Consider the following 25,615-nt stretch of genomic DNA (forward strand, 5'->3'; position numbering starts at 1 on the left):
TGAGAAATAGGAATCAGAAGAGACAATAAACCACACCTTCCTTAGAAGCACCTGCAAAACTAAAGATTCATTTTTCCATCCCTGTGTCACCAAGCCAGAAAAACGCACGATGATAATGCCAAGTAAATGCTGGCAGGTTACCCGCTCCAACTAAGTAGCTTCATTGTCAAAAGGAGGGGCTCTCTGAAAGCCACCCTGTGTGAATTCAGCCCTGACACCCCTATTTTTGAATGTCTAAGATTTTGCTTGCTATCCAGGTTTACCCTCTGGTTTGTCTCGATTTTCAGTCCACCCCTAAAGACTACACACAAGTGCAATGAATTGTATTCTCCCACTGAACAAATCACAGTCATGAGATGGTAGCTGCTTTGCATGTGGAGCAGGCAGGCTGCCTGAGTGTGTCTGCCTTTGTCAGTCCAATTCTCTCACTTGTGCTAAATCTCTGAAGCTCGAGACGGGAATATACATTTTTTTTCCTTCAACTGCAGGATGGCTTTTGCTGCATCTGTCTTTCCATTTTATGAAGCCCCAGGGAGCTCCTGATTTCTATGTCTGGGATTCCACTCCGCAGCTTTGCTAAGGACCAGTTGATAGCATCAATGAGGACTGCATCTAAGCGTCTAGTCTCCAGCAGGTGAATGGGACTGGGAGAAGCAGAAAGCAGTGGAGAGCACACAAGCGGGAAGCTTTTTGTGGTTAGGACAAATATCATCTAACCTTTGATTTCATCTGCTCAAGCTTGGGGGATAGTCTGCTAACATGTGCAGTGCAAAGGCATTCAACTGTGACTGTCTTGGACTATCACTGGAATCTTAAAATCAAGAAGGAAGTCCCAGGGAATCCCATATTAACTTAACTTCAGGGGGATTTTGTATCTAACAATGACACATTACTGGCTCTCTATTAGGAGTATGGTTTTAGAATGCTGGGCAGTTTTGCTCTGCTACATCTTCTTGCTTCAGGACTGTCAAGGAATGCCACATGTCATTCGAATAGGTAAGTCCAGCATGCTCTTCTGTCACCTATTTCTTGAGGATAAAGTGTAAAATGTCACTCAGAGCTGTGTTAATGAATGGGTTAACTGCATAGAAGTCCCTTTTGACTGCAAAATGTAAGCTCAAAATAGTAATGGCCAGGTATCCAGGACATTTGGATGTATATGTGCTGTACCTTCCTCTGACTGGAAGACTTTATGTAAGAGGTCCCTCGGGACATAGCAATGGGATGTAACTGTATCTGTATATCTGCATGTAGGTGGATTCATATCATAGGAAGTTATATGATTTTATAACAGTTAAAGCAATGCTCTCTTAAAAGTTATGGAGCTACAGAATAAACCTCATGCCTTTATGTAAGCCCACTTGGTACACAAAGGGTAGGGTTATTATTCAGTTGGAATTCAGTATGTACATTGTGGGCATGCAGATCATCAAGTAGAGTCATTCAGGTTGATATTATGCAGATGCCTGGTCTCTAAACAACGGTTTCACCCATTATCCTTAGCAATGTCTCAGATCAGCAGTGAATCCTGCTCTCAGGGCTGTCTCCTGCTCAGTGGTATTTGTACAGAGAACTGTGATAGCCTGGGAGAAGTCACACAATTGTGATCGGATGAAGAACACAAAGTTAATCTGCTAAGAAAGAGGCAAAGTAGGAGGCAGGAAGCTTCCCAGCTCCTAATGCTGTTAAGGTTATGGACTAGGTTGTCTTCACTTATTGACCTTGGGTGTCTATTAATCTCCTTGCTCCCCAAGGAGAGGCTCTATCAAATTAGGTTAACATCTGCATTTTATTAGGTACAGAGATAGGACAGTTCTTCCAACCTTATGACAACATATGAAGTCACCACAGTGTGATAGCTATCAGTAATGGTAATGAACTCACGTATACCAACATGGCCCAAGGAACACATATGCAAATCAGTGTAGGTATCTACAGTACTTATGTGGTGACCCTTATAATTTGCCCATGTATGGTGGCAGTATACAGTATATATATATATATATATATATATATATATATATAGAGAGAGAGAGAGAGAGAGAGAGAGAGAGAGAGAGAGAGAAGAGTTAATGCTTCTATGCGTATGAGTGTACTCTGTATTTCTCCTTACCTATAGATTATTTATTTCACTATATCTATATTTTTTATTTTTTTTCTGAGAACATGATTTCATTTTTTATAGTTTTGCCATTCTCCGGTTGGTCTTATAGTTTTTCCATTCTCAGGTTGGTCTTCAGTTTACAAAAAATATTTGATCCTCGACAATACGTTTTTTCTATATATCTTTTTCAGTGTTGTAAGCAAAACAGTTTAGTGAGTCCTAGGAGAAGCTTTTAAAAAGGGTATGGTTTGCAAGGAATTAATGGAGATTCTAAAGTGAATGCCTTTGACACTTTGTTACGAGTTTACTACAGTGAATATGCTGCAGCACAGGTAGAAAGTGCTCAATTGACCCATAAAGTGACCTAGAAATAGCAAAAACAAAAATAACATAGTATGGCAATGAAGCAGTGCTGGGGTTGCCTTTAGCTGAGGAGCTCACTTAATGTAGACAATCCATGGAAGGGTCATTGACCAGAGCGAATTGGAGAATACCTGTCAATATGACAATAAATGGAAATACGCACTCAATACTTTCGACTCCTATCCCTAATGTTGCAAAGCACAAAGTCTACTGCAAAATGTGTTGGATTTATGTTTTGTGTGCAAGGTTCTCACTGCAGCAGGACGGTACAGAAAACTATCTATCTATCTATCTATCTATCTACAAATGTACATGAAAAGAGAAATAGTACAAAATATACGCATATATAATATATATATATATATATATATATATATATATATATACATTTTTATGTATACTGTATATGCAGTCATTTCTGCATCTTGAGATTCTGATCCTTTTAATCCAGTGGTATCTTGGCCAATAATCTGTTGTTAGTGATTCATTACTTTTCTTTTTACAATATGATCTATTAGGAAGTTAGGAAATCGATGTATGTATGTGGCATGGTCATGAAATAGCATGGCAGAGTACTGTCAGATCATCAGCTGAGGCCATAGAGGAAACTGCAATGCTTCAGGCTGATAGTAAACTTGAATTCACCAAGTAGGTCAGAGAGCAAATAGGGTTAACATTGCAGACTACTATACAGACAGGACTGGGAAGTGGAACCTTTTTTGGCCATTTTTCCGTAGTATTTTTTCTATATTACTATATAGCGATGGTTAAGTGCAATTTTTTTTTTTTTAGTTTTTAAATGAAGGTGTACAGAAATAATATTTTTTATGTAATAAATGGCTTTATGTTATAAGGATAGGAACCCTAATATCATTTCTTGTAGTTTGAGAAGAAGAAATTATGCTATATATCCAATGCAACTCTGATTTTTCGTAAAATAATTTTAGGATATTCAAAGGATGCAAAATATGCTTAGATTGCTATAGCCATTATATAACATGCACATGTAGACTCACTTGGAATCATCAAGGGTGCGGAGCAGCCATTAAGACAATACTTTTCTATACCTTAATTATATAGCTGTAATGGACAGTATCTCCATATCTATACCGCCACTTAATTACCCACTTATCTATACTGCCACTATAAATATTTACTCATTTTTGCAAGAAATTAGGAAAAATAAGACCGAATATGATTGTGGTCATGACTGTCATGTCTTTGGACATCTATAAGCTGTGATACATCACCGCAAAGCCGTAGCAAAGATCCCTGATGGATGTGTTACATTGTGACATCTGAACCTGTGGAGCTTAGCCACCACACCAAGAAGACACTTAGTGTTTCATACTACTATGCATTATCTGACACCTGTTCACCTGGAACTCCCAATGCCCTCTATAAGCAGGACCCTTATTTCAAATATGAAATAAGACCTACACTAATACTCGGATTCGATTTCATGGAGAGAGAAGTCAGACTTCTTCACACTTTGATATTATTTTTTTACATTTAGTGACCATTAATTCCTGCTTTTGAGATTTCAGGGCTCATTTCTCCAGTGTGGCTCCCTCTATCCAGACAGTATTATCTGCTGTATTGCCTTTTCTTTAATACCCACCATAAACATTATCTTTACAACCAAGGCTTTTGCTCCTCTGGCAATTGTCTTGTTCTTTATTATGTTCATAGATGAGCTTTAGTACCATCCTGGTGATAATATTGGAATTATTAGATGATAAAGGGTTAATGTTCAGTAAAAGACACAAAAACTGAACTGGTCATAGAAAAGAGAGGCTAGAGGGAGAGCTATCTATCTCATATCTATCTATCTATCTATCTATCTATCTCATATCTATCTATCTATCTATCTATCTATTTATCTCATATCTATCTATCTATCTATCTATCTATCTCATATCTATCTATCTATCCCATATCTATCTTTCTATCTATCTATCTATCTATCTATCTATCTATCTATCTATCTATCTATCTATCTATCTAATATCTATCTATCTATCTACTATCTATCTATCTATCTATATATCTCATATCTATCTATCTATTATCTATCTATCTAGATGATACAATAAACAGGCTTGACAAAGGCCTCATTGTGCTGGGCTGAAACGTTGTAACTGGGGAAATAAATGGGTCTAAGAACCTTCACTGATACCGGAGTGTTGCCTCATCATTTGTTTGCTTTTTATATCTATCTATTCATCCATTCATTATGTATCTATTATCTATCTATCTATCTATCTATCTATCTATCTATCTATCTATCTATCTACCATATCTATCTATCTATCTATCTATCTATCTATCTATCTATCTATATCCCATATCTATCTATCTATCTATCTATCTATCTATCTATCTATCTATCTATCTATCTATCTATCTATATCCCATATCTATCTATCTATCTAGCTCTCTATCTATCTATTTATCCATTCATTATCTATCTATCTAGTTATCTTTATGCATGTATCTCTATCTATATTCCATATCTATCTATCTATCTATCTATCTATCTATCTATCTATCTATCTATCTATCTATCTATCTCCCATATCTATCTATCTATCTATCTATCTATCTATCCATTCATTATCTATCTATCTATCTATCTATCTATGTCTCTATGTCTCTATCTATCTATCTATTTATCCATTCACTATCTATCTATCTATCTATCTATCTATCTATCTATCTATCTATTTATCCATTCACGATCTATCTATCTATCTATCTATCTATCTATCTCCCCTATCTATCTATCTATCTATCTATCTATCTATCTATCTATCTATCTCTATCTATTTATCCATTCATTATCTATCTATCTATCTATCTATCTAGTTATCTTTATGCATGTATCTATATCTGTCTATCTATCTATCTATCTATCTATCTATCTATCTATGTTATAATATACACATTACAAATATAAATTAACTTGACATGGTACTGACAATTCAAAATGTAATAAAAAATGTTGGAAGCTCAAATTACATGATAACACAGTATGAAATCTTGCTAATTTTAACATTATGAAAAATGATACTTTCTTCACGGTCACTGAAACCGGGAATGAAAAATGTACGATAGTGATCTCTTGGCTTTACTAGAAAATAATATTGCTGTATACAGTACTTTTATTTCCTCGCCACATTTCTCATGTGTTTCAGCTCTCCACTTCTAGAAGGTTTCCTTATCTTAGTTGTTACACATCAAGTACATTTTGTCTGTGACCACCAACTGTACAAGGGAGCTGCAGGATTATTAATAAAATGAAGCACTTTCTGAGGATAAAATGGCTAACACCAGGTGGCCTACACACAGCTATCAGATCACCCAACATAATAAAGAGCTGTGTCAGGATACACAGCAGCTGAGCTTTTGATGTTCACCTTCCTCACCCAGTGTGATCATTAGCTCTGGCAACCAATTAAAAGTTGCAAAATGACCAGCGTTATGTCAACGGCTAAAAAGAGAACAGTAAGGTAAAGGCTGGGTAGAATCAGACAACACGGTAGAACCTTGGAACCACTGGTTCACATATTTGATCAAGTTGAAAGTATATTCTTACTGAAGAATTCATTCTAAAGTCTTTTATCTGCATATGAAAACGAATATAGTGTTACAACATTAATGCATCCATACGGTTTCTGTAAAATAGTCACAGTTTTGATTACAAATGAAAGGGTTGGCCACTTTCTGGTTACTGTTGACCAATGTGTTTGTGAGATGATTATATGGCTCTTACTAATAGAGTCTTTGTTGAAAGTCTGTGCCATTTTCTATATTTTGTAAGACATTTCCCCTTGTTGACCAAGTCTTGTTTGCTGCACACCGAGAAGTCCTGTCTATAAAATGGCTGCTGGTGGTGGGTCATTTGACCAGACACATCGCTCGGTCTCATCCACTCAAATACACTGGACCTATCATCTGTATTTCACTGTTGAGAGTTTAGTATAGGTGCAGTGTGTTTGAAAGGAGGAGGCTGAGTGTTGTGTCTGGTCACATGACTCTCCATCAGCGGCCATCTTGTGGACAGGACCGATATGTGGACAGAACAGAGGATCTGTCTAACAAAGAGGCCTGACTTATAAAATCTAGAAACACGACACACACTATCAACAAATACTATATTAGTAATTGTCCTGCAGTCATCTTACGACACTGGTCAACAATAGACAGAAAGTGGCCAACCCGTTTAAGACTTTGACAGGCCTAAAGAATGTTTTGTTCTCAAGACAATGTGAAAACTAAAGATCCCCTACTCTGTGTAATGTCACATCTGGTCGCTGAAAATCAGAAAAACATGGTTAAACGTAAAAGAAACATGGTGTCTGAGCTGCAGGCAGAATGGTGTGGAGGAGGGGCCGAGCAGAATGATATATATACATTTATGAGAAAAAATTCTGTATAATTGTATTTGATTCATTTTAATTCCTGCTCATTCTGGGCTTTGAAGTCAAGGCCCTATCAGTGATTGACCGCCTTCCCTCTATGACTGTGTGTACACATAGCTGTCAATCACTGATAGCCCCGCCTCCTTGACTTCAAAGCCCAATGAGCAGGAATTAATATGAATAAAATGCAAGTTATATTGAATATTTTCCCATAAAACTATATATCAATCTGTTTGTCCTCTCCTGCTCTATAAGCTACTGCTTGCACCATAGATATCATGTTCAATGTGACAGGTTCCCTTTAAATATTTCAACTTTTACGTGTTGAAGTATTTTTGTAAGATTTATAGTGGTCCTATAAATGTCAGTTACCTATTTATTCCTTTTTCATTCAAGCTATCTACTATAAACTGTATGGTACTAACTATCCCAGTTCACACATAATCCCTTTATTTTACATGTGAAAGATTGCTGATAATGCACTCTCTGCGTATTCAGCTCTACCAGTCACTATTATGTTTCATCCCATCATGCATTATTTCTGTGGGTGGAAATTAATGAAGCCTGTGGTCATAGAGTGAACAGTTCAATTCACGCTTCTGACATACTTGAGCTCAGCGCCAAGTTAGAATGTTAACGCTTTGGCATACGTCCATTTGGCATATAGCCAACAAATGCATACTACAGCACAACAAAAACGACAACAAAAAATAGTCTAACAAAGGCAAGTGATGAAGAGGTCAAGGAAAATATAAGTAACAGGTATAGAAAAAACTAAGGTGTTTCAGGTCCAAATATGCTAATGTTTCTGAAACATTCATTAGTGAAGTATTCCAAGGCCATACCATTCTCAGATTAGAGGTAAGGACTAAATCCGTCACCTTTATTATGGAGCAAATTAAATCCAAGCGTATCCTTGAAGACTTAATTTTCATTCATAATTGTGACTGGTGCTACTTAAACTGATATAGTCACAGCAATGTATGATCCATTTGAACAGACCAATGATCTGGGCTTTATGAAGGATGAACAGAGTGACTAAACAGAAGAACAGTCTCGATGGAACCACTCAATAAACCGTATAGTACGACATATTCATTTCAGTGGTTTCTGAGCAGTGTCCCCATCCTGTAGTAATATGTATTGCTCGGTAAGGCTAAGTACGAACCACATAGTAACTGCATTAACTTCAACGATGTGACTGTACTATGTACAAAATCCATTTCCCGAATGTGATGTATCCCCGACGTTCACTAAACCACTTGTCTAAAGCCATTTGCTTTTAGCTGGAAAACCCCCAAACATATTGATTTTCATTCAGGATCTGTCTGCCTCTACACCAGCAGATGTATCCAGGAATCTCCGAGAGACACAGAGACTGCAAGCTACCCGCAGTGGCAGAAGCAGTAGGACTTTCAGCTTAGAGGGCAGTTGAAGGTTAAAATTAGCGTGTCGAAGACCAGAGATGGGCCTTTTCTATTAAGGAGGACCATATTGATTGCGGTGGGGTTTTTACTTCCATTTATTGTTTTATTTTACGTGGATAAACTGCATCTTTAATCATATGGTATAGTAGAATTAAATCTAAAAATAGTCCGTCTACGTCACTGTTAACCCTGAGTGTAAAATGACAGGAATAATACTAAGAGCTTTTGACGGTATGATTTTTCAATCAGTGAAGCACAGATGGAAGAAATTGCCACCTATGGCTATGAGAGAGAGTTCAAAAATCTTAAAGATGCATTTCCTCATCTTGGCCAATTTTTGAGAAAAAAAAAAGATTACTATTAATAATATAATTTTGATCTATATTAACTGTAAATATAATGTGCAGAACATGGAATTTTGTGTATAAAAACCTTGTGTGGTCATAGCAGCGATAAAAATATTTGTCAGCAAGGGCTATCAGGGTAGTACCATACAGTAGAGGCGTTTACAGGGTCAATGCTTCCCTTAGGTGTTGACAGAACATGTAATTCTACCTAGCACAAGCAGAGGGGAAGCAAGAGCTTCTCCCTGGTGCCTGAAGTCCCTGTGAAGTATGCATATTAATGCAAAATTGCAGAGCGATCATGTACCAGCTTGGTGACCAGGCATAGCTTAGCAAAGGGTCTCAAGATAATGCAATTGGGTGTATTTGACCTTCTTTCATATCAAAGTCAAAGGTACACTATTAAGGTTTTTTATATGTGGCAAAAGGGGTGATTAGATAGATACATAGATATGAGATAGATAAATAGATAGATAGATAGATAGATAGATAGATAGATAGATAGATAATGATGATAGATAGATAGATAGATAGATAGATAGATAGATAGATAGATAGATAGATAGATAGATAGATATGACAAAGGCTCCATAGAGAGAGCTGAAACGTTGCTGTTTTCACATGGGTGAATAAAATACCCTTTTGCTTTTTATGGATATTTGTGTGCTGCCTTGGATTTTTTACTACAGATAGATAGATAGATAAATAGATATAAGATAGATAGATATGAGATAGATAGATAATGATAGATAGATAAATAGATATAGATATTAGATATTAGATAGATAGATAGATAGATATGAGATAGGTAGATAGTAGATAGATGATGATGATGATAGACAGATAGATAATAGATAGAAAATAGATGATAGATAGATAGATAGGTAGATAGATAATGAATGGATAGATAGATAGATAGATAGATAGTATGCACAAAAAGAGTTAAAGAGCAGCACACAAACAAAGGCTTGACAAAGGCTCCATGGAGTGAGCTGAAACGTTGCTATCACATGGGTTAATACATTTCCCACTGTTTGACAGTGTGCTGCTTTTGCTTTCTTTTTTTGGTATAGATAGATAGAAGATAGATGATGATGATAGATAGATAGATAGATAGATAGATAAATAAGCAGTCTGTGCAATGGTTTGTACTCTTCTAGACAACCAATCAGCATATGAACCCCAGTGTGTGGAGGAGCGATCGTCTGGTCCTGGTGCACCACTAACGACTAAGGGTCCATTCACACATCTGTTGTTTCTTTCCTGATCTGTTCCGTTTTTTTTTGCGGAACAGATCTGGACCAGATCTGGACCCATTCATTTTCAATGGGTCCTGAAAAAAATCGGACAGCTCAATGTCTGATTTTTTTTCAGGACCCATTGAAAATGAATGGGTACAGAACTGGTCCAGATCTGTTCCGCAAAAAACTGAACAGATCAGGAAAGAAACAACAGATGTGTGAATGGATCCTTAATGTGTATTGAGAGCAGAAAAAGATGATGTCTTGGAGATCCCTGGAATACCAGATTAATGTTTGCTGTGAGAAGTGGTAATCTAAACATCAGCTAAGTGATAAGACATGTGGTTTTCATCTATTCACCTAGTGTGAACGGTGGTGACAGCTCCCCAAATATCATTTTTAGACCTGAGATTGGGGAGAGCTACAGGGCTTTTTATTTGTATACTTTGAAAAGGGATTGTGGGCTATCCTTCTGTATTTCCTATTTAGCTTCTGCTATGTCTAGAGTTTGTGATACTGCAGTATAACATGTGCACTGCCTCTTATTCTGGGGTCTCACCATAAGAATAGAGCTTCCTGGGCTTTACCACTGCCAAAAATATACAAAAGAGGTGGGCACCACAGACATAATCTTAGGGTGCTGCTTGATGTGCTTTTAGTACCTGTGGCCTTTGTCCTTTTGCTTGGGTACCAAAGCAAAAATATTAACATTTTCTCAATTTATCTTTTAGTTTCTCTCCTGAACCCAACTGTACCTCATCAACAATTGGGTGATACCTCGCAGCTTGAGAAGCCCCGCTGTAGATTAATGGATAGATAGATAGATAGATATGAGATAGATAGATAGATATATACTGTAGATTGATAGACTGACAGGGAAGTACACTGTACATTACTTTGATTTAGTGATGAGCGGCAGGGGCAATATTCGAATTTGCAATATTTTGCAAATATTTGGGTGAATATTCGTCATATATTTGCAAATTTGCGATTATTTTCTTGAATGCGAAAATCAGCAATGTAATATGCAATACAGGCTGGGTCACTGTTGTTACATTTTCCAAGCTGCTAGAAGTTTCACATTTTATCAGGTCTGAGTAGATATTACTGATTGGTGCACTATCTATTGTTGTGACATCACAGACCTATGTCTGTAACATGTATGTATGGACAGCAGAACCTATCACACTACCTAACACACTGCACTGGAACCTATCAGCTACACTCTATCACTATCTAACCTACACTATGATGAAGTGGAGAACCGCACTCAATTCGATGGACTCTGGTGCCAATCAAGGGCTGAAATCAGCCAATACACATGCAGTGACATTGAGGCACACAGCTTTGTTTAGTGTTGCAATTAAATTATTTATTTGGTTTTGCAGTAGTTTCATCCAATTACCCAATAATTATCTTCAAGATACACACAGAATATCTAGACCGGACGTTTCGGTCACATCAGACCTTCATCAGCACCCCAGGTACCACGTGACTTCCGGTAACATGAGCGGAACTACTAGGAGCCCATACACTTTAAAACCGGATAGTTGCGATGCAGACGCCGCACATCCGAGCCCAGAAGACCCATTCTTCCCTCCCAGAACAGGTACAGATGGATTAACCTTTCTTCTTTTGTAGGTAGCGAGCTGGCCCGGCATCCTCCACGCACCATGTATTACGGTCCCCATTTGGAGGCAATAGTACAATTCCACTATATTTTATACCAGCAGCCTCCAGGCACATGACGATTCTATGGACTTTAGACTCAATTTACTTCACTACTACTCCTTGTTGTACCCAGCATGATAACTTGTGGCATGGCATTGTTCTTCATGTACCCAGCATGTATTACTCAGGATAAATATGTTCGTCAACTTATAGCAAAGCAGTCTCTTTTGATGTTAGCAGCACGTACCACTCTAATATAAGACAACTTATAGCAGAGCATTGTCCTTTGAAATACCCTATATGTACTACTAGGATGTACTGTATGTGTTCAACAACCTACAAACAATCTGTGGTCTTGACAATGAGCACTCTTCCTTTAAGCTCCGTACTTGGAAATACATCGTAACCTACCGTTTGTTCCAAACTTTTGTTTAGTGTGGATCGCACACACCAATATAGATGGCCTATATAGAAGATCCATGGTTTGGGGCGTCCTGACTACATCCATCCATCACTCTCCTCAACAAGCCACAATCTAATCTATACTAATACTTTATGTATTTTATGTAATCTGGATTATATTTATTCATTATGTGGTTCCCTTCCATTGTACCTGTGGACTTGCCTTGTGTCGTTTTACTTGTATATCTAACAATATGTTGGATAGTTTTTTATAGATATATATATATATATATATATATATATATCTTCTATAGTATTGAATGTACCCACTATGAATCTTCCAGTGGGATGACTCCAGCTCATCTCCTTTATTGTATATGATTACAGATAAAAATGTGACCGCTGATGAAGGTCTGATGTGACCGAAACGTTGGGTCTAGATATTCTGTTTGTACCTTGAAGATAACCATTGGGCAATTAGATGAAACTACTGTGAAACTAAATAAATAATTTAATTGCAACACAAAAAAAATCTGTGTGCCTCAATTTCACTGCATATCTAACCTACACTGACTATCTCCAACTAACTATCTGTAATATATATATATATATATATATATATATATATATAAGCTATCTATCTATTGTAATGACACAGCAAAGCACAAAGCACAGCAATAACACTGATGTCTCTCCATAAAACTACAGAAAATGGCTGCTGAGGAGGTTCTTATATAGTAATGGGTAGGCAACTTTCCTATTCCTTCTCATTGGCCCACAAGCAAGAAGCAGGGAGGGATCATGGGTTCAGATGGAAAAAAAAAATCTAGAATATTCGCAATTATGAATATATAGCACTATATTCTAAATCTTAGGGAATTCACGATTAAAATTTGCCATTCGAATATTCGCGCCCAACACTACTTTGATTGCATAAGACCAGAAAATTCATTAATCTACTTTTCCACAGACCTGTTATCTATTTTCTAAATGCTAATCCTAGTATTACTCTTTACCAGTATGTGTCACAATGAAAAGAAATGTTCTTGTACATTCCAGGAAGTGTCCAGAGCGGTGGAGTGATTGCTGTGTGATTGCACATACCTGTATGGATCAATAACTTTCATCTATAGAATAGCTCAATCTCAAGGCATGTATAGGAGGCAGGTCCTCTTTACCCACTGCTCGCCATTGTGGATGAAATCACAGGAAGATGTTGCTAACCTTTAGATGTAATAACAGCAAAAGCTTCACATATAGATTTCTTTTTTCTCATTGTAAATTGATTTTAAATGTAAAATTATACATCATAAATGCTATTTCATATTTCTGAAGTTTCAAGAAGCAGAATATGTGGATGCCAATAAGGGTTTGTGACCATTGAGAAAGGACTCTTCTTGACAAACTAAAAGCATGCACTTTTTATTATTGATGGTGAATAGTAGGTCATGAAGCCGCTATATGAAATTATTGGGAAAACACATTATCTTCTAATAGGTTCACCAAAGGTAGACAATACATTACTAGCTTTACTTATCTCTATTTATCAGCCACTGTTACTGCTAACATGATCATTTTGAGGTCTATGTGCTTCTATTAACCTCATTCTGACCTTTTGATCCCACTATTCAGCTTGCATTTACTATGTGTCCATTAAAGAAATTGTCTCACAAAAATATTCTACATTTTTCAAACCAGCACCTGGTTCTGAATACTTTTTGCAAATAAACGTAGTTAAACACGTATTATATCCAGTGACTTATTCAATAAAATATGTATGTATAGTGCCACTGTTTGTCTTTTTCTTATTTCTCTGTCCACCTCACTAAGGTGGACGTACATGCTCAGGCTAAATCATCAACTGTCACCAGCTGTATCTACTGCTAGAAGCTGTCACAGTTTACCTGTTACAGGTAAAAACTGCAGAAGAGCGGACACACCCTTGAGCTGTGATAGGGACAGTTGCAGAGAACATATACATACCCTAAGCTGTGATAGGGAGAGAGCTGCAGAAGAACGGACACACACCCCAAGCTGCCAGCCCAAAATACATCTAGCAGAGCAATGAATGGGGAGAGCGCTGGCTCATGTGAGGTACAGAACTGGTTCTAGCTTTGTTAGAAAAAGGTTATGTACTAGATGGTACTTCATGGGATGATCCCTTTAAATCCTCTCAAAATCACTTTTCAATTAGCACCTTGTTAGCTGATAACATCTTTTCATCTATTTAAATAGATAGATATAACAATATGGACCACATTCAGTAATTTGGTCATCTTAGACATTTATGTTTCATAGGTGAGGGTCCTAACTCTGTCTATAAACATGATTGTAAAGTTGTCCAAACCACAAATTTTGGCAGACCAACTCACTAACTTGCATGTATGGGATTGTACCAGCTGTACCCATGATGTCAAGGGGAAAACTCATTGGGATTGTTGAATTTAAACTTCCTATCTTTTTTATTCTCAATGGAGAGGAACAACTGCAGGAGTTTCTATCAGCATATTTTTCACCTCTTCCCACTGGAAACACGTGCTTAGCCAAAACCAGAATGTATGTGTTTGGTGGAGTTGGGAAGAACAGCTGTTGGATAGTCAACAGCTATTGTATATGAGCACCTTTACTTTTGAGAACCACACCTTTTAGAAGAACAAGGTTCCCATGACCCCTGTTCTGCTATATGAGGTAGTTGGCCATGACCACATTCAGACAGGACATAAATGCACTGGTGGGTTTTTATATATAAAACTCTTTTGAGTCAAGTCTACTTGAATGTCCGAAATGGCAAAAATTCTAAATTGCTTGAATGTTTCTGGACTTCTCATAAAATACTCCATTCTGTCTGCAACTGGATATTATCTGTGGATATGTCATAAAAGTGGAATCTTAAAGCATATTAGGTTTTATTATTAGATTTTTTATTAACCTAATTCTTATTGCCATACAGTAAGAGTAGGCTGTACTACAGTTCACAATAGAATTGCAATACAGATGTAGCAGGCTGAGTTTACCATTTAACACAATTTATTTTGATATGAATGAAAGTGATTCAAGATCATTACTGTATGTTAAAAGGATTTTCTGAAATATTTTAACTGATGATCTATCCTCTCGATAGGTCATCAGTATCTGATTGGTGGGGGTCCGACACTTTGGACCCCTGTTTCTCAGCTGTTTGAGAAGGCACCGGTGCTCGCAGTAGCGCTGTGGCCTTCTCTCTGCTCACCAAAATCAGCACTGTACATTGGATAGCAACTGTGGTTGGTCTTGTAGCTCACCCCTATTTACTTCAATAGAACTGAACTGCGCCTAGGCCACTTGGCGAATGAACGTGATGTCATTGGCCTAGGCAAAGCTGCAAGAAGACCATGGTGCTAATGCGAGCACCTGTGTCTTCTCAAACAGCTGATCAGTGGGGGTCTATTTACTTGTATATAAAGTGCAAGTGCTGCCAAAAAATTTCAAGGAAGAGGCACTCCGATACAACCTGTATATCACATAAAGGAGGGCCTCATTCACATTGTGGTACAATTGTTCAGGTAGTGGGACTCCTACACTCATAAAGCCTATGTACTAAGTGAAAGGGCTGCCAAAAATTACAAGGAACCAACACTACAACACACTCTGTATTGCTCATAAAGGAGGGCATCATACACACCCTTGAAAAATTTGGATTGATGGCCTGCTGGTAACCCTCAAAAACTATTGGAGCAATGACCTGTTGATCTGACCATCTAAAACAATAGGGGCGAGAGCCTGCTGCTGATCTGACCATCTAAAAAATTAGGAGTAAGATTCTGCTGCTGAGCTGACCATCTAAAACATTAGGGGTGAGGGTCTGCTGCTGAGCTGACCCTCTAAAACATTAGGGGCGAGTGCCTGCTGCTGATCTGACCATCTAAAACATTAGGGGCGAGAGCCTGCTGGTGACCCTCAAACACATTACGAACAGGGGCCTGCTGGTGACCCTCTAAAACATTATGGGCAAGGGCCTGCTGGTGACCCTCAAAAACATTAGGAGCAAGGGCCTGCTGGTGACCCCCAGGACAGTTGATACAAGTCGTGACGTCACTCGGCCAGCGGTAAACAGTGAGAAGGCCTGGGCGGGTCTAAGCTCCATTCAAGGGAACGGAGCTTAGCCGCACCCAGGCCAGTGATACTAGTCGTGGCGTCTGGAGCGTCGCTGCCGTCCCAAACAGCTGATCGGCGGGGGTCCCGGGTTTGGACCCCCGCCGATCAGAAGCTGATGATCTATCCAGAGGATTGATCATCAGTTTTAAACAAAGTGCAGAACCCCTTTAAGAGCGAGGGCAGCCCAATAAGCATGTTGATATGATGGAGGAGGAGGACGAGAAAAGGGAGATTGAACCATATACCCTTTTTAGTGGTGGAAGGGGTGCATTAGAATACAGTGTATTCAATGCACCATAAAAGCCACATTTAGAGTGCCTTTATGTGCAGCTGCTTTCCTCTGGTGGAGTAGAGAAGTCAGCGGCAATACAGGCGGATGCTAAATACACGCTCTGACAAAACTCTGGCGGCGGGGCAGGCCAGCACCTCCAAGGCGTAGAGCGCTAGTTCATGCCATGTGTTCAGCTTGGACACCCAATAGTTGTAAGGCACAGAGGGATCACTGAGGAATCTGACATGGTCTGATACGTACTCCTTATCCATCTTCCAAAATGTTTCCCCCCTTGTGACACTAGACTGCACATCAGGTTGAGGGTGCTGGTGGGGTGTCATAAAACTGTCCCAGGGCTTGGAGAGTGTTGACATGCCTCTGTTGGAACTGCTATGTGTTCCCCTCATTTCCCCTCCTCGGTTTGCCAAGGAACTACATACTCTGTAGGAGATTTTTGGAACAATTTTTCCACAAGTACCTTCTGGTATTGCACCATTTTGCTTGTACTCTCCAAAACAGGAATGAGAGATGAGAAGTTCTCTTTGTAGCGGGGGTCGATAAGGATGAACAACCAGTAATCGGTGTTGGCTAAAATGCATACAATGCGAGGGTCATAGGAAAGGCAGCCTAACATAAAGTCAGCCATGTGTGCCAGAGTCCCAACAAACAAGACTTTGCTGTCCTCATCAGGAGGATGACTCTCAATCTCCTTACTCCTCTTCTTCCATTCCACACTGAACAGATAACACTTCCATGGGTACTACATTCTGTAGAGGAGGCAACCGTCTCCTGCTCCTCTTCCTCCTCCTCTTCCTCATCATCCAATTTGCGCTGAGAAGACAACCTGAGGATGGTCTGGCTATAACCCTGTGTATTGTCTTCCCCCATTTCCACCTATTCCACATGCAAAGTGTCTGCCTTAATTGTGAGCAGCGATCATTTGAGTAGACACAGAAAGGGGATGGTTACACTGATAATAGCGGCATCGCTGCTCACCATCTTTGTTGATTCCTCAAAGTTGCGTAAAACCTCACAGAGGTCAGACATCAATGCCTACTTGTCACTTGTGAAGAGCGGAAGTTGATTTGAAAGGCAATGACCATGTTGCAGCTGGTATTTCACTACTGCCCTCTGCTGCTCACAAAGCCTGGCCAACATGTGGAATGTGGAGTTCCAGCACGTGATCACGTCGCACAACAGTCAGTGAGCTGGCAATTGCAAGCGCTGCTCAGGCAAATTGGGGTAGGTTTTTAGAAACCACTGAACCACTAGGTTGATCACATGGGCTGAGCATGGTTTGTGTGTGAGCTTGCCGAGCTCCAAAGCCACCACCAATTTATGGCCATTATCAGACACAACCATACCTGGTTGTAGGTTAAGTGTCAAGAGCCACAGCTCAGTCTGGTCCCTTATACCCTACCACAGCTCTGAGATGGTGTGCTGTTTGTCACCTATGCAGATCAGTTTAAGTTTGGCCTGTTGCCGTTTCCCCACTGCAGTGCTACACTGCTTCCAGCTAATGACTGATGTCTGACTGGTGCTGTAAGAGGATAATTTAGAGGTGGAAGTGGAGGAGGAGGCGGAGGAGGAGAAGTGGGGGTTCCAACCACTAATGTAGGTGGCGTCCGAAACCCTAAAGGAAGTAGGGCCCGCAATTCTTGGCGTCGGTAGCACCTGTGCCATCCCAGAGAACGACTCGCTCCCGGCCTCCACAACATTCACCCAGTGTGCCGTCAGGGAAATGTAGCATCCCTTGCCTAAAGCATTTGTCTATGTGTCAGTCATTAAGTGGACCTTTCAATAACTGCGTTAGTCAGGGCACGGGTGATATTACGGGACACATGATGGTGTAAGGCTTGGACTGCACAGAATGAAAAATATTGGTGGCTGGGGGCAGGGTACCGCAGGACAGCCGCCACCATCAGGCTGTGGAAAGCCTCAGTGTTTAAAAGTCTAAATGGCAACATTTCCAAGGCCAGCAATTTGGAAAGGTGTGCATTTGGTGCTATGGCCTGTGGGTGGGTGGCTGGGTATTTGTGCTGTCGTTAAACGGCCTGGGGTATAGACATCTGTATGCTGCGCTGGGACACATAAGTAGATGTGCTAGCTGATGGTGCTTGCGAAGATCCAGGTGCATGGCGGGAGGCATCCGGGCCTGTGTCATAGATATAGGATTGACCAGCACGCAACACAGGGGAACTGGTGTCACCCACAGACACTGATTGTGGACCCAGTTGTTTGGACCACCTCTTAGGGTGCTTTGATGCCATGTGGCGGATCATGCTGGTGGTGGTGAGGTTGCTAGTGTTCATGCCCCTGCTCATCTTGGTATGACACAGGTTGCAAATGACAATTCTCATCCTCACTTTCCTCATAAAAGCGCCAGACTACGGAACATTTACCCCTTGGCAAGGGAGATTTCCGCAAGATGGTGCTGCGGAGAACAATTGCGGGCCTGTTTTGTGTGGCTCGCCATTTCCCTTTAGCCACCCCACTGACTTCTCCAGCCTATTGTGGTGCTGCGGATCCCTCCCCCTCTGTACTGCTGTCCTACCTCGGCTTGCTACATTCCCAGGTTGGGTTAGTGACTTTATCGTCCACCACCTCCTCTTCCACTTCCTCACAGTGGTTATCCTCCTGACTTGTTGACTTAACAACAACCTCAGTTATTGACAACTGTGTCTAATCTCATCATCAACCTCTTTAGAAACTAATTGTGGTTAACTTATTGGCAACTGTGTCTCATCATCATCATCATCCACATTGTGAAACACCAATTGACGTTCCCCACCATCATCTTCTTGTGACTGTGGATGCTCCAGAGTTTGGGAATCAGGGTGTAATATCTCCTCATGTCTCTCTTCAAGAGGGCTTGTCGAGAGGCCCAAATCAAATAATGGTGATGTGAAGAGCTCCTGGTAAAATCCGAGTGTGGGATCACTTGTTTGCCAAGACTCTCCATGTTGGGAGGAAGGGGTGTCAGGGTAAGGATTGCTTTGAGCAGACTCTTGGCTACTGAGACTGGACCTGGTGGAAGACAGTGTGGTGCTTAACTGACTGGAAGCATTATCTGCTGCAATCCAACCAACCACCTGGTCGCACTGGTCTGACTTCGAAAGTGGTGTCCTGCGCCGCCCTGCAAAATAAAGTTAGGTATCGTGGATGAGTGTATTTCTTGTGCTCTGGTAGCAGGCACAGTTTGACCGCGCCCAGGACCACGGCCTCTGCGTGCACCATCAGCAGCACGGCCCACTTTCCCCTCTCTTACTTCTCGCTTTGCGCATAATAAATGGTATATATGCTTGCAAGTATGTCACACGTACTGTAGCACAGATTTTGTAGGTGTATGCAAAAAAAAATTACACAGAATGTCACTGATATTTTTAGGATGCGCACACGTTAAACAGGAGATGTAGCACAGATAATGTCGCTGTCCGCAGCGTCTATGAAAAAATTGCACTGAATGTCACAGATAATTTTAGGATGCGCAAACGTTATACAGAAGGTATAGTGCAAGTAATGTCGCTGTCACCAGCAGTTAATAAAAAATTGCAATGAATTAATGTCACTGATATTTAGGATGGGCAAACGTTATACAGGAGATGTAGCGCAGGTAATGTAGCTGTCCGCAGTGGACACTGTCTACGGAAAAAGTGCACTGGATGTCACAGATATTTTTTGGCTGCACACACGTTACACAGGAGATTTAGCGCAGATAATGCCGCTGTCATCAGTGGTGAAAAAAATTACACTGAATGTCACTGATATTTCGGATGCGCTAACGTTACACAGGAGATGTAGCGCAGGTAATGTCGCTGTGACCAGCAGCCAAAAAAATTTGACGGAATAACACTGATATTTCGGATACGCAAACGTTACACAGGAGATGTAGTGCAGGTAATGTAACTGTCCGCAGCAGACACTGTCTATGATAAAAGTACACTGAATGCCACAGATATTTTCAGGCTGCGCACACGTTACACAGGAGATGTAGCGCAGATAATGTTGCTGTCTGCAGCAGCCAAACAATTGCAAGCTATTTAGAGCAGGTTGCGCTAAAAATATATATTGCTGCCAGATACAATAGTCCTTAAAAGGACTTTTGGGTCTCTATAACAATTGCACGCAATTTAGCGCAGGTTGCGCTAATAATTACATTGATGCCAGATACAACAATAGTCCTTAAAAGGACTTTTGGGTCTTTAACAAGTTTTCTTTTTAAAATCTTACTATTTCACTCCGTGCACTATCTGTCCCTTCTTCAGCACAGCTCTCCCTAAGACTGAGCCAAACACGTGTCATCGGGTGCTATATAGCACCCGATGACCCGTTCCGGCCAGCCAATCACTGTAATGCCAGTAGCCATGCATAGCAGCCAACAAACGTGCGGGGAGGAGACTCAAGCACCGCGCTCGAGCACACATGGTGTTCAGCCAAACACCGCGATGTGCCAAGCATAGCGATGCTCTAGCCGAACTGGTGTTCAGCCGAACATGCTCACCCAACACTAGTCATCAGCTATATCTTGGCAATCCCCATAAATTCAGAGCATGACCAAATTCCTTAAAACCAGTACTAGAGTACTGAAACTGGATACCAAATGACACATCCATCCTGATTCATGATATGTTGCTGCATTGACCAATTCAGCACTTCTACATCTGTACCTTGGAAGTGAAGCTGCTCATTTTGCAAGACGTCAGTATACCTACACAAATTAAGACGTACAGTAATTCCAGGAAGACTTTCTAGAATTTAACATGGAAGAGATGCAGTATTAATAGATCTCTCTCAAGCGTATGGTTCTCTAAACATGTAGCTCTGCTGGTTTATATAGTCACAGTGACAACTAACCGCCAGTAGAGGGCAGTATATCATACCAAGATAGCACCAGCATGAGATTACAGTACTGTGAATGTCCCCATTGTATTACATTGTAATAAATAATCTATATTTTCTAAACTACTAATATAGAGATGATGAAATAGAAGAAAGTGATAAACACAGAGAAAAACATGGCCATGCAAAATATCATTGTCTTTTTTTCTCTAAATGTTTATATTTATATTTTATATCATTTTATATATTAAAGAAAATTACAGAGAGTCAATAACATGCCTCTTTAGAAGTGTACAACGTTGTAGTCTGGTGTTTTGGATCTTCTAGAGGACATTACAGTGCTAGGATCTGCGGTGGTAATAATTACTTTATTACTTTAACTGGACAGAGTGTCCTAAGCTGCACCTCTCTTATTACTATATGGTAGTAAACTGTGAAGATGGGAGGCAAGGACATGCAAAACTGGACATAAAGGAAGCATAGTTAAAGCGGCGGGCGGAAAAGACATAGAATAGTAGAACACCATATAATTTAATGAAGGTGTAATATTAGATTTTTATTTGCCAATATTATTGGCATATTCATGCACCATTTTCATATACAAGGCTGTTATACCAGTTGTTAAACCACGCAGCCATCCAGTGATGGATAGTTGGGTCCAGGACTTAAATAGTTTCATTCTTTTTTTTTTTTGCTTTAAGTTTACCTTTCTAATAGATTTTCAATATCACAAAAGCCAAACTATTCTGGTTAAATCCAAATAAATGGAAAATCTATACAAATAAAGGACAATCCACTTAAGGTAAATTATTTCAGGCTTCAGTTTTTCATCAGACACGTGCATCCCGGATTTGCTCCGGGTGCGTCCCGGGTGCATTGCGGGAAACCCGTGCGAGTTCAGTCAGTTTTGACTGCGATTGCGCTGCGTTGTTCAGTTTTTATCGAGTGGGTGCAATGCGTTTTGCACGCGTGTGATAAAAAACTGAATGTGGTACCCAGACCCGAACCCGGACTTTTTCACTGAAGTTCAGGTTTGGGATCGGTGTTCTGTAGATTTTATTATTTTCCCTTATAACATGGTTATAAGGGAAAATAATAGCATTCGTAATACAGAATGCTTACTAAAATGTCAATTGAGGGGTTAAAAAATAGAGAAAATTTACTCACCTCATCCACTTGATCGCGCAGCCGGCATAGTCTTCTTTCTTCTTCTTTCAGGACTTGCAAAAGGACCTTTGATGAATTAATCGCAGCGCAGGTCCTGCTGAATGAAGATAGAAGATCCTTCTGTCTTCATTCTGTGCTGACGTCACCATGCTCACCACGTGGTGTGCACGATTATGTCATCAAAGGTCCTTTTGCAGGTCCTGAAAGAAGAAGAAAGAAGACTATGCCGGCTACGCGATCAAGTGGATGGGGTGAGTTAATGTTTTTTTTATTTTTTAACCCCTCAATCAACATTTTAGTAAGCATTCTGTATTAAGAATGATTTTATTTTCCGTTATAACCATGTTATAAGGGGAAATAATACAGTGAATTTACTTTAATGGGGTCCGGGGTTGCTCATCCCTATCATCTCCTAGCAACCATGCGTGAAAATCTCACCGCATCCGCACTTGCTTGCGGATGCCAGCAATTTTCACGCAGCCCAGAATATAGAACGTGCTGCGATTTTCACGCAGCGCACAAGTGATGCATGAAAATCACTGCTCATCTGCACTTCATCTCACGCATTGTACCCACGCGGAAAACTTGCCCGTATAAAAGGGGCCATACTGGACAGTTTTTTTTATATGTTCTACCCAGCAATGTAACTCATAGTGTGACTATAGCAGAATCAGAAGGTTTTATGAGGATTTCATGACTGAAAATGCTTTCTTTAAAGGGGTTGTTCAAAACTTTTATATTGATGGTCTCTCAGGTCATCAGTATCTGATCACTGGGGTCTGACTTCCGGCCTGTTTGAAGTGGCTGCATTGCTCAGGTGAGTGTTGCAGTCTCTTCGTAGGCCATTGACGTCACAGTCATTGGTCACATGGTCTAGGCTCAACCCTTTCCCATTGAAGTGGACGCTGCTGAGCTGCAATACCGAGCGAAGCCGTTATACAATGTACAGTGCTGTGCTTGGTAAGCTGGGAGGAGGCCACTCCCTAGAGCACCAGAGCCTTCTCAAACAGCTGATCGGCGGTGTGCCGGGTGTCAGACCCCTATCCTGAGGATATGTCATCAATATTAAGCACCCAAGAAAACCCTTTAGATGCATAGTCCCATATCTATGTGAATAAAAGGACATATATCACATACTCTCACTGTAGAGGACTCTCACCATTCTTCCACGATATCAATGGGTATGATATAATGCTTCACTTTTCCTGCTATGATATTGCATACTTACTGAGATGTTCCCATTATAATGTCAACTGATATGGGGCTCAGTGGCAGTGATCAGCCATATAACTTATTTTATATGAATAACTTATTTTATATGAATTTTTCAAAGAGATCAATAAGTAAGTATTTACAGTTTGTGTTGTCAATGGGAGAGGGGAGAAAGCCTCTGCTAGATAGTTCTGGCAGCAGCTTATCTCCTTGGCAACAAAAGGCTGAGACACTTATCTTCCCCAACACTTGCCATCAGGCAGGAATTGGGGGTCACCATACATATTAGATGTTTGACCAATCAAAATAGTCGGATTCAACCAACATACAATATTGGGGTACATTTTTCAAAGCTGGTTTAAATGAAAACTGGCTTAGTTGCCCATAGTAAGCAATCAGATTCCACCTTTCAGAGTTCCTTTGGAAGATGAAAGATGGAATCTGATTGGTTGCATTGGCGTAACTACCGGGGGAGCAGGGGAAGCGGCTGCTTCGGGGCCCGGGCTGACAAGTGGCCCGGCGCCCGACAGCGTGCCAGTCAAGTTTAATCTTTTTTATTTATATGCAAATTACCTTCCTAACATGCCCAAGAGGTTGTCCCTCCTGCCATTTGTGCCCAGCCACGCCCATTATCGCCAAACCCACCACTGCCGCGCTGTTAATTATTCACTGCTATCCTTGTCTTTTTTTTTTTCTAAGTGCGCTGTATTCTTGCACATGCGCTGATGTTACTCACGTCTGGGTCCATGCAGTGTCCAGGCAGCAGCCTCAAGTAGTGTAAACACGCATTCGCCAGCTTTCTCCGCTTTCTGGCGCATGCGCGATTACATTACTTGAGGCTGCTGCCAGGACACCGCGCCGGTCCGCACGAGAGTAACATCAGCGCATGCGTGAGATTACGGCACTCTTAGAAAAAAAAAAGACGAGGGCAGCAGAGAATAATTAATAGTGGGACGGCGCTGAGCTTGGCGATAATGGATGCAGCTGGGCACAAACGGCCAGAAGGACAGCCCTTTGGGCACGTTAGGAAGGTAATTTGCATATAAATAAAAAAATGTTTTATCCAAAATAAAAGGGACAGGTGGGGGTAAAAATAGTATATAAAAAATTGGGGGGCTAGGGAGGCCCATACAAAAATTTGCTGTGGGGCCCAGGCACTTCTAGTTACGCCCCTGATTGGTTGCTATGGGAAACTAAGCCAGTTTTCCTTTACAACAGTTTTGAGAAATCTACCCCACTGTACGGGTAACCATGTCTCAAAAATGCTACAAAAGTGCTAAAAAAAGTTTTTTGTAAGTTTTCTTTTTGTACTCAAAAGACACAACACATAACTGTAGGAAACAGTGCCTTACGGGCCTCTACACAAATTTGCTTTGTCATTTTTGACTCACTAAAAAATATAGTATATAGAGAATATGTCCGCTATTTTTTCATACTGCATGTATTTTTTAAGGAAATTTATTTTAACATTATTTATTCAAAACTCCTGTATGAACCATATTTCTTTTAGTTTTTTGTGGGTTTTTTTTGCCTATAGAGAGCTGATTGTTAAAATGCCAGAAAAACACCACTAACAATGCAAATGTGTAGTTTATTTTTTAAAAGAGTATATCTTGGCCAATAGGAATTATATATAGGAGATATTTATCTAGTGGTTTTTTTGTCCCTTGGCTTTTTTTCTTAAATTTTTTTTTTCCTAGTGATTGCATGCTCTAGATTTGGCATTTTTTCAGGAGTTTTCCCATGGACTTATCTATAGGAAATACAGTGTGTCTAATGTGTGTGGCTATCTTAAAGAGAACCTGTCACCAGTAAATTATCTGTTAAATCAGACAAACTGCATTGTAGCAGTATCTCAACTGAATACTTTCAATAATATGCAAATGACAAGAGCACTTTGGGTGGGCCCAAGCCACTCTGTACACCCTTGCTCCATGTACTACCTCAGTGGTTGTGGACTACTGTACCAACTAACCGGTTTGACTTTGGGAAAGTCCTAAAGACCTTATCCTGGTC

The 25,615-nt window shown here is 40.2% G+C and overlaps 1 protein-coding gene across 1 annotated transcript in view; it reads left to right on the forward strand.

Moving 5' to 3' along the window:
• Positions 1 to 881: 881 nt before the first annotated feature.
• The window catches only part of GRIK3 (glutamate ionotropic receptor kainate type subunit 3), a 789,973-nt gene continuing 765,239 nt past the window's right edge, over positions 882 to 25,615 (forward strand). Inside the window, exon 1 of the mRNA XM_044284783.1 lies at positions 882 to 996. Coding sequence (XP_044140718.1) covers positions 882 to 996 — 115 coding nt within the window. The remainder of the gene's footprint in view (positions 997 to 25,615) is intronic.

The sequence above is a fragment of the Bufo gargarizans genome, chromosome 3 (genome assembly GCF_014858855.1).
Source record: "Bufo gargarizans isolate SCDJY-AF-19 chromosome 3, ASM1485885v1, whole genome shotgun sequence".
Classification (NCBI taxonomy): Eukaryota; Metazoa; Chordata; class Amphibia; order Anura; family Bufonidae; genus Bufo; species Bufo gargarizans.